Consider the following 13375-nt stretch of genomic DNA (forward strand, 5'->3'; position numbering starts at 1 on the left):
TTTCTGCAACACAGACCATTATAAAAATGGCTCTCAACATTAACAGCCAAAGCACCTTAAAAGCACTGGGCCATATTGATACTTAAGCAGGGCTTTGCATAATGGCAATGTTACATTAGGGGGAGAGAGAGAGAGAGAGAGAGAGAGAGAGACATACAATAAAACCAGATTAAGAAATGAAAACACAGCTTTTGCTGTTGAGCAAAGTGGGTACATGAAAATCTGTGACCAATATTTTCAGGATTTCATGTTTTGTATCTTGTGGATGGCAAATTAATTATACATAATCAGTACTGAATGTGAATGTGTCAGAGTTAGGAACAAGGACATATTTTTCACTCCTTGCCTGTCTTGTAACTAAAAAGCTTACATTAGCTGTGATCTCATTTCAGCAAGTTAACATTAATTGTGATCAATTAGCTTCCAGCCAGGATGAATTACGCTTGTCCTCTAGACCTGACTATGGGTTAGGTTCACAGAATTAGATATTCGGTTCTGTTCCTTAAAACAAAAGCAATATTTTGATTAGGGACTGACTGAATGGTGTGTTTGGCTAAAAAAAAAACCTATAGAAGAGGATTTTAAGTGTGAAACTTTGATAGCAGACAGATAGCGGCGCTCACTTTCTGATCAGGCAGTAGAGGGTTAGTCTGCAGTGAACTCAAATGGCCATTGATGAGTGCTGTGGGTCTGTCGTGTTCGCAGAACAAGCTGCCGTTGATGTAGTGAAACCTGTCACCAGGGACCAGCCGGTTCCGACAGGTAGAACACGTGAAACACTGCAGGAGACAAGGAAAAGGACTCCATTACCCACAATTCTCTGATCAATTTCTGGAAAAATTCAGTCATTGTCTACTTATTTTAACTTCTCATTATTTCCTTATGGGGATTCAACATGGGCATTTAATACTGATGAAAAGACTGACTAAAATATGCACACTATATTTTTGATTGGGTATCAATCATAAGCTAAAAGAAAAAAAAATAGAACACCATCAAACAATCATTAAAAAGTAGACTATATGGAGTGTGAAAGGATTCTGTAGCGCAATGAAGCATTTCATTCTAGAGCAGCAGTGGTCACTTAAAGATTAAAGTTTACCTTGAGATGGTACACGTTTCCCTGTGCCCTCATAACCAGTTCACTGGCTGGGATGGACTGACCACACGCACTGCACGCCCCACTGTTCCCAAATAACCTGTGAAAAGAAACAGAGGCATGTTAGCATTGTCAAAATAAGAGATAAAGTGTGAGCCCTGAATCGGTCTTAGACAAAGCCTAAATCAAAACACTGTGAATGTTACAGCATGACAGAAATTACCATCAGCAAAAAGTGCCAGAACATATCATTAACAAAAATCTCAAATAATTAGGAATTAAATTATCCATTAAGATGTACAAATGAGGAAAAAGGTTAATTACGTGAAGGAACACAAACATTACTACCACATTTCATACCAATATCTCACTCCTTTACGTGATCTATTTTCGTTCACACAGTGTGACCTGTGCAAACAAAATAAATCTTTCAGCATTAATAACTAAAGCCATCAATTGTATGCGGTTTGAAATTGATTTTTTTAAGTCATTGACATTTTATAAATAATATGTTCAGTCTGTTCTTTAAATTAACTTCTCGTATGGCTTCAGAAGGTTAGGTTTACTACCGTTCAAAAGGGGTATGTTTTTTTTTTTCTTTTCAAAAGAAGTCTCTTATGCTCATCAAGGCTGCATATATTTAATCAAACAGTAATATCGTGAAATATTATCACCATTTAAAATAACTGTGTTCATATTTTTAAATTATAATTTTATTTTTAATTTATTCCTATAATGGCAAAGCTGAATTTTCAGCATCATTACTCCAGTCTTCAGTGTCACATGATCCTTCAGAAATGGTTGTAATATGCTGATTTGCTGCATTTCTTTTTATTACCACATCTGAAAACCTCCTGCTTATTTATTTATTTGTATTATTTTATTGTATTATTTTGTGGAACCTAGAATAAGTTTTTTCAGGTTTCTTTTTTTAAATAGAATGTTCAAAAGAACAATTTATTTGAAATAGAAATATTTTGTAACAATATAAATGTTGATAAATTTAATGTGTCCTTGCTGCATAAAAGTATACAAAAAAAAATCTTACTTTAGACTTTTAAAAGGTGGTGTAAAAAGTGCATGAGTCATGTGGACTAATATTACAATGCTTTATAGTATTTTATTGTACTTTCTGGAGCTTGACAGCTATTGCCAACATCCTCTTTCATTGTATGGAAGAGAGCAGCATTAACATTTTTAAAAACTTCTCCTTTTGTGTTCTATGTTTGAAAGTAAGTCATATGGGTGATGACTGAGATTTTAAATAAAACACAACAGACATGCACAAGGTCCTTATTTCTGTGTGCATCAAAAAGGTTTGTTAACCTGTCTGGCCTTGTTTTACTGTAACAATGAAATCCTTGCAAGGACAGGTTAAATCATTTCAATCCTGTGCCCGGGCCTCCTTTTCTCCCTCTCGCAGTCTGTCTCTCTCTCTCTCACATGCACACATGCAGAACAAATTACATCTTCAATATTCTGATGTAGGAAAAATAAAATCAAACCAAATGAAAAAATCCTGCATCCTGTCCTCCAAAAGCCTCTGCCACTGGGACTAAGTATTACCTTTGGTGTTCATTTTTTGCAACCTAATAATAACCTAGAACATAAGCAATCAGGGCCTAAGAATATTTGATTGTACATCTAGGCGGAGACACAGCGCTTTTGCCATTAGGACTCAAGCGAGTGCTCAGTCACTGCCGCCTTTCCATTAGAAACCCCCGGCTACCCGGGTTGATATATAATGTGCATGGGTTAACCTTTTCAATCATAGTGTCAACATTTTAGATTTGCTTCTGCTCATCTCTTTCGTCTCTAACCTTCCCTCTCTCTCCCTCTCTCTCTCTCAGTCTCTTGATAATGAAATGCTTGCTCCTGCTTCCTTTCTATCTGCCTTCTGAGTCCACAATTTAGATTACTTCATCTTGCCGAGCAACAAACTGAATGAAATTTCGATTTGAGCAGAAAGTAATTTACTGGGATCTGGACCCATTTGTCATCATATCTCACTGGCTGTTTGCTCTATCACTGCACTTTTCCTATGCAATCAAATAAGACCACAGCATCTGACAAGCTCCAGAGAGAGAGAGAGAGAGAGAGAGAGAGAGAGAGAGAGAGAGAGAGAGAGAGAAATATGAGGAAGGAAGCAAGCAAGAAAGAGACCGTTAGAAGGATAGAGGGAGGGAAATGGGGAACGACCACAAAAGGATAGAGAGGAAAGTGATGAAGGAAACGTTGGGTGTCACAGCGTGTTTCTCGTGTACACAGTTACAGATTAACTCAAGAGTTCACGGATGCTTTCGTCCCCCAAGATACTTCCAACTTGTAAAACGATAAACGCGCATTGTGCAGATTCCGATATAACATCACGGAATGCATGTGAACGTGTGCGTTCCGACATCGAAACAGCTGTCACCTGCGATGTTTTGCATACACGTGTAGCGTTTATAGAGGGAGCTACTCGACGAGCGGGCGAGCGAAGCTTTAGAGTTTCTCTTCAGCGGCGGCTGCAGGGGGAGGCGGGGGGGAGGGGAAAACAAATTTGGCTGTGGCATCGATTGGAGCAGCTCAATCAAAACTCAATTTCAAACGTAATTAGCTGTAGGCTTGTGACAACAGCGCAGCTTCAATGGCGTCGATGGGCCAGTCATGCTAGGCAAATGTCAGGGGGGAAGGTCTTTAAACGCTGCAGTTTGATTCACCTGTAAAATGACATCTTCCCCCGGCCTTGAGAAAGCAATCTGCCTTGCCACGACGTGCGCTTGATTCAACAATCCCCGAGCGCTCGCACCTAAATTCACTTACAAGCACACATTATTTGGGATCCGGGCTCAGAGTGCGCTCCCCTTTTAATTGTCCCGGTGTCTTTCAGAGGAAAAGCGGGAAGAATCTGCAGGCAACCTTTTTATTTTCTTGCCTCTCTATACGTAGCATAGCAGGTTAATTATTTGAGCAGGGGATGGCTGCTGATAGCATTTGATTTAAAGGCCTGAAGGCTTTAGGTGCTCAATTAAGTTGCTATCAGTCTGCTCCTCACCTCTAATGGTCTCTCTCGCCATTGAACTTCTGTGCTGACGAGGGGAGCATAGAGGAGCGATATCACTGGTCACCATAATTAAGGCCAAGGGACCCTTTAATTGCAACGACACCACCAGTTTTGGCTTCCTTCTCCTCAAATCAGCCCTCTCCTTTGTTGTGTTCTCACTTTCTAGGTATTCAGCCCCTTGATCAATCAGATGAGGAGGATTTTGTCAGCGGAAACATCGCGGAATGCTGATTTATTGACTTGCTCCATCTCGGAACGGGCGGAATAAAGAGGGGCTACAATCTACGGCTGTCTTTCATTACGAAAGCAAGACAAGAAATCTGTCTGCGCTCCATAGGCGATGTCTAGAGGATTTAATTTGGATGCCGACTGTGAGGTAAAGTACAACCTAGCAGGGCTGTTTTAGGCCATCTGGCAGAAGCTCGGCCTCTTAAGCGGAACCTTTTGAGTGGAGTGATGGAAGTTGGTACAACAATGATTTCTGCAACACAGTCCATTATAAAAATGCCTCTCAACATTAGCAGCCAAAGCACCTTAAAAGCACCGAGCCATATTGATACTTAAGCAGGGCTTTGCATAATGGCAATGTTACATTAGGGAGAGAGAGTGAGAGTGAGAGAAAGAGAGAGAGAGAGAGGGAGAGAGAAGGTGGGTGGGGTGGAAGGCAAGAGTAGGGGGAGATTTCACGGCAAAGAGAGCGGCGGGCGGTGGGGGCTGAGAGCAGCCAAATGACACTCGGTTAATTCAGAGTAACAGATCTAGTCCCAAGTGGATTGAAGGCCTTGAATTAATTCTGTTATGACAAATCAAGATAAACGTTTCCCCTAAATTGCATGCGATTTAATTAATTTCTGAGATCCAAGTATTTCCTGGCTTAATAGTTCACATGCTCCTGTGCTGTCATAGTGCTTGAGTAGGCAGACTTCAAAGTGATATTAAATAACCAACTATTAGATTTACCTAGCACGTTCTATTGGAAAAGTGCCATTTAATTACCTGGCTCTATTCAATTAAAAGGACAGTGTTTTCCCCCCCGACCTAATGGTCACATGATTGCTCTCTCCCTAAATTAATTCCCTCTCTCTCTCTCTGTCTCGGTTCTCTCCGGAAATATCAGCGATGGCTTAGGGACAACATGATTTCCAATGAGTCCCTCCTGCTTCTCTGGGGCTAAAACTGCTGAAATCTACAACTCGCGGCGGTTGCCCTTGTGCTTGGCGCTGGTGGCCTCGAGCAGAGTGGTATCAGAAGCCTATCATCCCATGTAATTTCCCCCCATCTGCCATTAGGGAAAATAGGATGCGTTTTCACTCGTGCCATCCCAATCAATCGCTAAGCCTTTTTGCATCAGTGGTATTAATATAATTCTGGATATGTAACTTCATTATTTACACAGCAAGGGCAATTTAATAATCCATTACAAAAATAAGGGAGGCCCCTTTAAAATCCCCTAAGGGGACTGGCCTTCGCAATAATCCCCTCTTCTCTCTCTCTCCCTTGCTCTCCCGCTCTTTCAAAAGCCAATTTGGTTAATTAAATGTTTTGTTTGCAATGTGGCTCTCATTCATTTCGGACACGTCATTGGAAGCGGATAGGAGCCAGGCACTAGATCTCATTAGATAAAACCCATCAGGACTAAAGGAAAATGGAGGGGGACTCTAATTAAAGCTTTTAATTGTGTGGACTCACTGTCAGATGTTATTTTCCCCCTCTCTCTTATCTCTCCTCAGATCACAGGCTTGCGCGAGCTGTGTTTTAGCTCCGTTCTCCCACCCGACGCGCTCTCATTACAAGGAGAAAGGTGTAGCTACTTTTCCCTCCCCGCTCGTTTTAATTAGGCTCACAGGCCCGATTCTAGAGGCCAGTCTTGTGGACTTGATCCCTTCAGATCAGGTGGAGTGGAAAGAGTGAAGGCACTCTTCACATTCGGACTGGTCGTCTCAGGTTTGCTCTGGTTGACACCTGTTGTTCCAGCCTGCCAGCAGCAGTGTCAGTGCGAGGCTTCGCTGAATTATCCAGGGCGAAGCACATGCCAAGGTAAATACTCACTAATGACTGCACTTCTGCCAAAAAACACTGTTTTCCGGCAGGAAGAGCTGAATATATCATGGATACTTCATTTTATGAATTAACTTTTAAATTGCTCTGCCTGTTTTAATAAGAAAAATATAGGCTTTCCGTTATCAGTGGCACTCACACGGTGTTTTTCCATTCCTCAAAACCAAAGAAGTAATGCAAGAAGACTGCAAACTTCTCAATGCAAGAAGTTCTAGAGGGCTTTCTGTTTGCCCTTGCAGAGGTCAAGGCGTTGAAGGATCAGCCTGTCAAATCAGGCCATCCACATCAGCTGAGTGAGACTGCCGTGCCGTCACCCCGCCACCACTTTGGGTGTCAGACTTACTTGCATAAATAATTAAAAAGGGTCTTTTTGCTAATTAAATGGTCTCTTTGTGATAAACAAAACATGCTGGAGAGGATGTGAAAACTCTTTTAAATTCCTGCAGAGTCGAAGGTCAGCTCTGCCTTACCAATCGAGTTTTCTAGCATCTCGTAAAGAAAACACACACACACGGTCCTAGCAGCACGGCTCCTTTTGCTTAAGGATGAAATATGGTGAGAGCCACAGACTTGCAGATGTTCTGGAGAAAGAATCTCCTTCGTCTTCTGCTCTGTCAACATGTCAGTGGCTTGACCTCTTTTTTAAGAGTGTCCCGTTGAGGGTTTAACCAGCGCGCTTTAACTAGGGCTGCTGACGGCACAATCTGAGACACATGTTCTCAATGGAAAATACGCTTCGCTCCGTGAGAAGCTTGATGGCTTGTAACTTTTTCCTTAATATCTTTTTTTTCTTGACAACCATCACTTCATCTAATCATTACATGCCTAATGTCATTTCATGTGGTCTTTGGACTGTCATAATGTCCAGATGTATGAGCTATCTGAAGTTTGGCTTCAAAGACCATGAAAAAGGAGCTGAGCAAAACTACACTATCCTCAAAACACATTACTGAAAACTGCTTTTAAAATGAATTTCACAAGTGCAACAGAAATCTGAAGGAACTTCAAAGAATGCCTTTACAAACACAAAAAGACATCCCTCAAACATGTGAATATGGTTCTGATTGTGACTTTCAAATTAATAAACGCAGCTAACCTGATGTAGTCGTTTCTACATAGGATCATGCCACTCTTGGTGTAGCAGGATGTGCCGATCTCTCCGAGCTGGGCCTGGCAGCAGGAACATTTCAGACAGCGGCTGTGCCAATAGCTGTCCATGGCATACAGGAGAAAACGGTCGGCGATCTTTCCCCCACATCCCGCGCAGCGCTTCCACGACAGAGATCCCGCTCCAACAGGTGGGGGCTGGGCACTTCCTCCAGGGTTCACCATTGTGTCTGCAGAAACATAAAGAGACAGCCGGGATACGCGGTTAGAACTGGTAGTCAATCAGGAGTTAAGAAGTTTATTCAAATGTTTTTTTTTTTTTTTTTGCTTAACATATTCTTTGGAAAGCCCCTTCAAAAATAAATTATATAACTATAAACTGCACATATGAAATGAAAACAAAAAAGAACAGTGTCCCTAAAAGTATTCAAATACCATCAGCATTACAATACTCCCTATCTTACGAAGTCAGCCCACTTCAGTTTCCTGAACTTCTGACAGAAGTTTTGTCCTTGCAATATCTAAACCACCTGGAGCCTGAACAGTGACCCAAAACATTGAATGTTTTCAGAGGCACGCTTCCTAAAAGCTCTTTTGAAATCATTGAAATGCATATAATGCCTGCAAGCAAGTCTGAGAATTGTTTTAAGTGGCAGGCTGTCCTTGATCTTTATCTAAGTGCTGAGGTCAGCTCATTTGGTCCATTTGTGATAAATGTCAGTTCGCTGATAACATTAGAGTCACTGGAACAATTAAAGAGGTGCTGGCTTTTGTTAGGTTGTCTGCATTGCTTTTAAACTACGTTTACCTCAACCTTCATGATGGTTAACATGAGAAAGAGAGAAACCCAAGCGCTACTGTGGCCAGAACTGGGGCAGTTAATTGGGGAACCTTGAAGTTGTGAGAACCATTCAGAGGTCGACATATTCCACTCGCTTTCACTAAGGTTATCAGATGACGGATTTCCAGCCAACATCATGAAGAACATTCAGCAAGCGTTTGCTTTGGGGACTGGTCACCACCGCGTGAAATTACCCCCGGTATGCTGGATCATTCAGCATATGCGAGAATCAGTTAATGCCGGCCCACAGAAATATCTGCTTCTGACAGAAATCGCATTAACCACGAACCCTCACTTATGATCGCAGTTCTGTACTTTGCTCTGTTGATCCATCAGTACCGCATGAGTGCACTTCTGCTCCATCCTTCCACTAATACATCTGAAATTTTAATCTTTCCCAGGTTTCATAAGGAGGACTGCTGGACCGAAGTGGGAAAGATTAAAATTTTAGATATATTCGTGGAAGGCTGTAAGCCAAATCTTTGTTGAAAGGTAATTAGAGGAGGAGAAGAGAGAGGAGGGGGTAGAAAACATTGCACTGAGAGAGAGAGGCATTCAGTAACCCCATTAGTGGAGGCTCTTAGGGACAAGCAATACCTTAGTGCTGATTAAATCTAAAGGGAGATGAATCAGAGACCGAAAGTGACTCCCCCAGATAAATAAGATCGGACCATCGTCAAGTTTCATTCCCAGTAAGAGGGAAGAGGGGAGATTTGAAGAGAGGGAGGGGGTGGCTTTTAAGTCAAATGGGCAAACTCAAGTAATTACACGGACAGGCAATTTAAGCGAGGGGATGTGCAGAAATATAAAACAGATCAGCAGCCCATGGCCAGTAATACAGATCGCAGTCCTGGAGCCTAAATACAGCTGCTCCTACCACAACGCACAAGGCACAGCAAAAGATACAGAATAGCACTTATGTTATGGTTTGCTGATCATCTGTACAGCACGCGAGCACTTCTGCTACACAATTTTGATACTATAAACTCAAAACGCCTGCCATTTCCATCGAGCTTCTATCTAAACGTGTGGTCTTGATGCGAGTAAACACACAAGCAAATACACTACATTACGATCTCTAGTTATTACGTTATTTGTTACGCGCGTGACATGCAACACAAATCACATTTACAATAAAAACGTCTAAAAATGTATGCTTGCATTGCACTAATCTGGAACATTATTTGTGTCGATCTCCCTCTCGCGACATGAAATTACTATTATTCATCAAATAAAAAGTGTTGTTGACAAATGTACTCACCTATTTGAAATGCAATGGTTGAATGGTTAATGAAAAATGTATAGCAGGCTGTTTTGTCGGTAGACAATAAAAATAACGCGCACAGTCCAACAAACTCACAGACGGAGCGCGTGCATGAATACTTCTCACTGCTGCGAAAGAGTGGAGCAAATGGAGTTTTCAGATTGTATTTCCACTGTTGCCGTCACCTTTTCAGATGTTCTGGTTATCACTGGAAAGATCGACTGCGGTTTTGTTAAATGAGCGTTCGGGAATGTCTTCCGTAATTTCCACAGATGAAGCGAGCGCCTCTGTTTGGAACTGTCCTCCGCGCTGATGTCTCGCCGTTGCTTGTCGCTTGTGCTGTACAACGTCTACATGTGTCAGTGACAGAAAAAGCCCAGAGTAAACCTCCTCTCACAGGATGACGTCAATCAGGCTGCGGCCAATCACGACGCACCCCATTCAAGCGGAATGGCAAATCCAGCCAATCAGAAGAAGGCGAGATTGACTTAGACACACACCGTTCAAAGGCTGAAAGATTGCGGTTGAGAGTGGGCTCTTTTTGCTTTTTGAGGTTGGATAGGGCAGTGGTTCTCAACCGGGAGGGCCGGGACCCACTAGGGGGCCTCAGTAAACTTTCAAAGGACCACTACATGGCTTTATTAGCCTACTACAAAGAAAAATAACGCAATTAAAACGAGAAATATATGTGCGTCATATTTCTCACGTTGGAGAGAACTTTAAGCAACTTTAAACTGTTAGTTATTTGAGCGGATAGTTTAAGTTATGGCGAACGTCTGCAGAAACCAATTCTACATCTGGAGAATTTCTCTAGTATCTACAAAAGAGATTTGTTACTTACATACTTTGTTGTCTCATATTAGAGGGAAATCTTGAGAGTAAATATGATTTTTATGTATTTGTGTATTTATTTAATGTACTGACAGTCCTTGGTTCTCTTAATAAAAGTTTGAAAACAAGCTTGTGGTTTTTGTTATCATAACAGCAGACGTACAGGAGGAAAAAACAAGGCTGTGTATAGGGACAAAAATCAACAAAAAAGTGGGGGACCACAGAATTATTGATATACGGAAATGGCACAACATGTTTATGTATTACAAGTAAGCAGCATTCAGGAAAAATTCTCTGAAAATGGCAAAGTTTTTCCATATGAAAATACTACTACTAATAATAATAATAATAATAATAACCTTTTATATTTACTATGGTGCAAAAACTATACTACTGACTACAGTGCACTAACTATACAAAAGTCCATTTGGTTTCATGGACAAAGTAAAAAAGTCAGTATACCAAGTCACGCTTATGTTCCTTATTACAGGGGCGCCATCCACTGGTATAAATAAGAACTACAATAATAGATTTTGTTGGTACAACTGACAGATTTTCTCCTGTTCTGAGACTTGATGCACATAACCGGAATAAATTCTGAAAATAATCTACAAGAATTTCATTCATTTAACTGACTGATAAGACATCTCAATATGTCACAACCTTTTAAAACACAAAAGAGATATTCCATTTAGGCTACTACAGTTTTCCTGAATTCACCAACATCCACGGATTAAAAAAATAAATAATAATAATAATCCTTTTCAACTAAGGCATATAAGAGAAACTGTTTGTATATTTCCGTGGGCACAGAAACCCAGAGATTGATTGTTTGCTAAGGCAATTTCTCATCTAGGGCTGAATATTGCTCTTGTTCCTGCACAGAAGTGATTAAATGTTTGTCATTTCACAATTAAAGAACCTGAAACCACCTAACAGCCTTTTTTTTTTTTTTGCCAAAAGGCCTATTCATCTCAGCGAGACTACATTTCTAAGTGCACAGTAACTCGCAGTGTGTAAAGGCAATGTGTTATTGTTTTCTGTCATGAAATGAACACATTTAATAATTAAAGAAAATGACCGCTCTGCTCCATTCTTTTTTCTTTTTTTTTTTAATGATATCTTCATAATAGTTTCCAACTGATTTTCATTTGTCACTGAAAATACATTCAACGTCCCAGCCGGAAGGAGCAAGAAGTGAGACGTTATGTGATGTTCTACTGAGTTTCAGTGGGCAGCTAATCTTTACGAGACAAAACTGTGTAATTATGAGTTGCCTCTGGATTCATTAGTAAGATGTACATTGTGTAAAGAGTCTCCTATACCAGATACTAATGGTTTAATTGTCGTTGGTCCTGGCTGATTGCAGCGAGCAGTTTGATTTCCCTGCAGGAAAGGCAACTCTATTTCTCCCAGGATTGGGCTCAATTCTCTCCAACAAGAACAATGAGCCAAAGATGGCAAAGAATGTATTTTCCACGAAGGAATAATTAATTTATCTCAACTATTAAAACTAGTGGGAAATTATGGGATGACTCTGAATGGGGGCCTCAGAGGAAAAGCTTTGTTTGTTCTTGGGCTGTTTTAATGAGCTTTTCACAAATGGCCAAGAAAAAATACTTCTTTCTCTTCTCCTTTTGCAATATGATAGTCACACACAATAATGAGGAGGGGGTGCTTAGGGGATCCCATGAAAAAGAGCAACACCAAACCCCTTTTACTGATCTCCTGATGTCCTATCGCGAATCCTCCGCATCTATGTTGTGATTACAAACAGCACAAACAGAATAGAGGAACAGCACTGTTTAAACAGCAGCAAGAGAGAGTAAGCGATGGTCTAAAGAATTGATACCCCCATAGAGGGAGAGAAAGAGCTCATAATGAAGTTTGTGTCCTCTGGGGGAAACCAATTGAAGCCGGTAAGAGATATAGAGTATTCACCGTGATGCTTCATTTCAAATAAGAAATTTACCCCTCATGATATTACATTATTATGCTGTTAAACCGAGTGACTCTCCATCAAGCAGCAATGGGAAAAGGCTGAAAAGGCCTTTAAGACATTTTAGATCCATAAAACACAACATGATATGATTCAGATTTGAAACTGGAATAGGACAAAACACTGTGTTATTCCCGTTCTAAGACAACATTCCCACATATGCGGCTGTTACAATATAGCCGTGTTCGTGTCAAGGCCTTGCATTAATACAGAGATAATGGATTATTGATTGGTAAATACAAATGTCTTTTATAAAATGTTGGAGGGTAGTGGCTGAACATTGATGCTTGATTCAGTGAATTCAGCATTGCAGCATTGAGTTCCTGAGGGCTGATCTATGGCCAAATGAAATGAAAAGTCAACTGGCTAGAAATGGTTTTTCAAATGTGAATTCAATGGTGCCTGAGGTCTTTGCTCTCATATCATCTATGTGAGGATATGTTGCTAACCCTTCTCCGTTTTCCATTATGTGTACTTTACCCAGGTGAGTGTAGCATGCCTGCAGCACCTAGATGGGTGGCGTGACACTGAGAAATATTGAATTGCATATTTCAAGACAGATTGTTTGCTCTACACGCTCATAAAGATGGAGAAAACAATCTCAAAGTCATTTCTTTAATATGCTGTTATTGACTGCTTTGATCAATCTTGTGTCAGCAGCGAGCAAGTAAGTGAGCTTAATTAAATACAAATCAATAATTCCTTAACAAATAGCGCATGGACTCGAGAAACAGACCCAGTAGAATTAATTGGGGAGCATTTGTGTAGCTAAACCGTTTGGGAAACTTCATCAAGAATTCAGCTCTCCATCTTTGGCGAACATTTATACATTATGCATGTCATTTAAATGCAATTAGAGGTCCTAATATGTTAATCTCTTTCATTTATTTGCCAAAGCTTTTTTTGTAATTACATTGTTGTAAACAATGATAAAACTGTGTCCTCATGCATGCAACTGGATAATTGGCTACTCACAACACATTTAGTAGATTAGACTAAAACTATTATACAATCATATCTGGGAAACTGGCTGTAAGATGCCCGCTGTGTCTTCATTTCCAGTCATTGGTAGCTGATGTAAAGGAGAAACACATACTTATGGGTGATTTGTAATGTAGTGTGTGTGTGGG

The 13375-nt window shown here is 40.6% G+C and overlaps 1 protein-coding gene across 1 annotated transcript; it reads right to left on the bottom strand.

The window, feature by feature from the left end:
- Positions 1-412: 412 nt before the first annotated feature.
- On the bottom strand, positions 413-9774 carry LOC107593176 (LIM domain transcription factor LMO4-like). The gene is made up of 5 exons (XM_016282790.1): positions 9413-9774; positions 7300-7540; positions 1103-1199; positions 624-779; positions 413-460 (listed from the first exon to the last, which is right to left on the bottom strand). Exons 2-5 carry the CDS (start codon positions 7533-7535, stop codon positions 413-415), a joined length of 537 nt encoding a protein of 178 aa, XP_016138276.1. The 5' UTR covers positions 7536-7540; positions 9413-9774.
- Positions 9775-13375: the final 3601 nt, after the last annotated feature.

The sequence above is a fragment of the Sinocyclocheilus grahami genome, unplaced genomic scaffold (genome assembly GCF_001515645.1).
Source record: "Sinocyclocheilus grahami isolate Dianchi unplaced genomic scaffold, SAMN03320097.WGS_v1.1 scaffold166.1, whole genome shotgun sequence".
Taxonomy (NCBI): Eukaryota; Metazoa; Chordata; class Actinopteri; order Cypriniformes; family Cyprinidae; genus Sinocyclocheilus; species Sinocyclocheilus grahami.

What these genes read in the sequence shown, in the direction of transcription:
- LOC107593176 (XM_016282790.1), bottom strand. Translation starts at nt 7,535, where the DNA reads ATGGTGAACCCTGGAGGAAGTGCCCAGCCCCCACCTGTTGGAGCGGGA. An exon ending in TGTAGAAACGACTACATCAG is followed by an intron (nt 1,200 to 7,299) that starts GTTAGCTGCGTT and finishes TTCTTTTCACAG; the next exon opens with GTTATTTGGGAACAGTGGGG. An exon ending in CTCTACTGCCTGATCAGAAA is followed by an intron (nt 461 to 623) that starts GTGAGCGCCGCT and finishes CCTAACCCATAG; the next exon opens with TCAGGTCTAGAGGACAAGCG.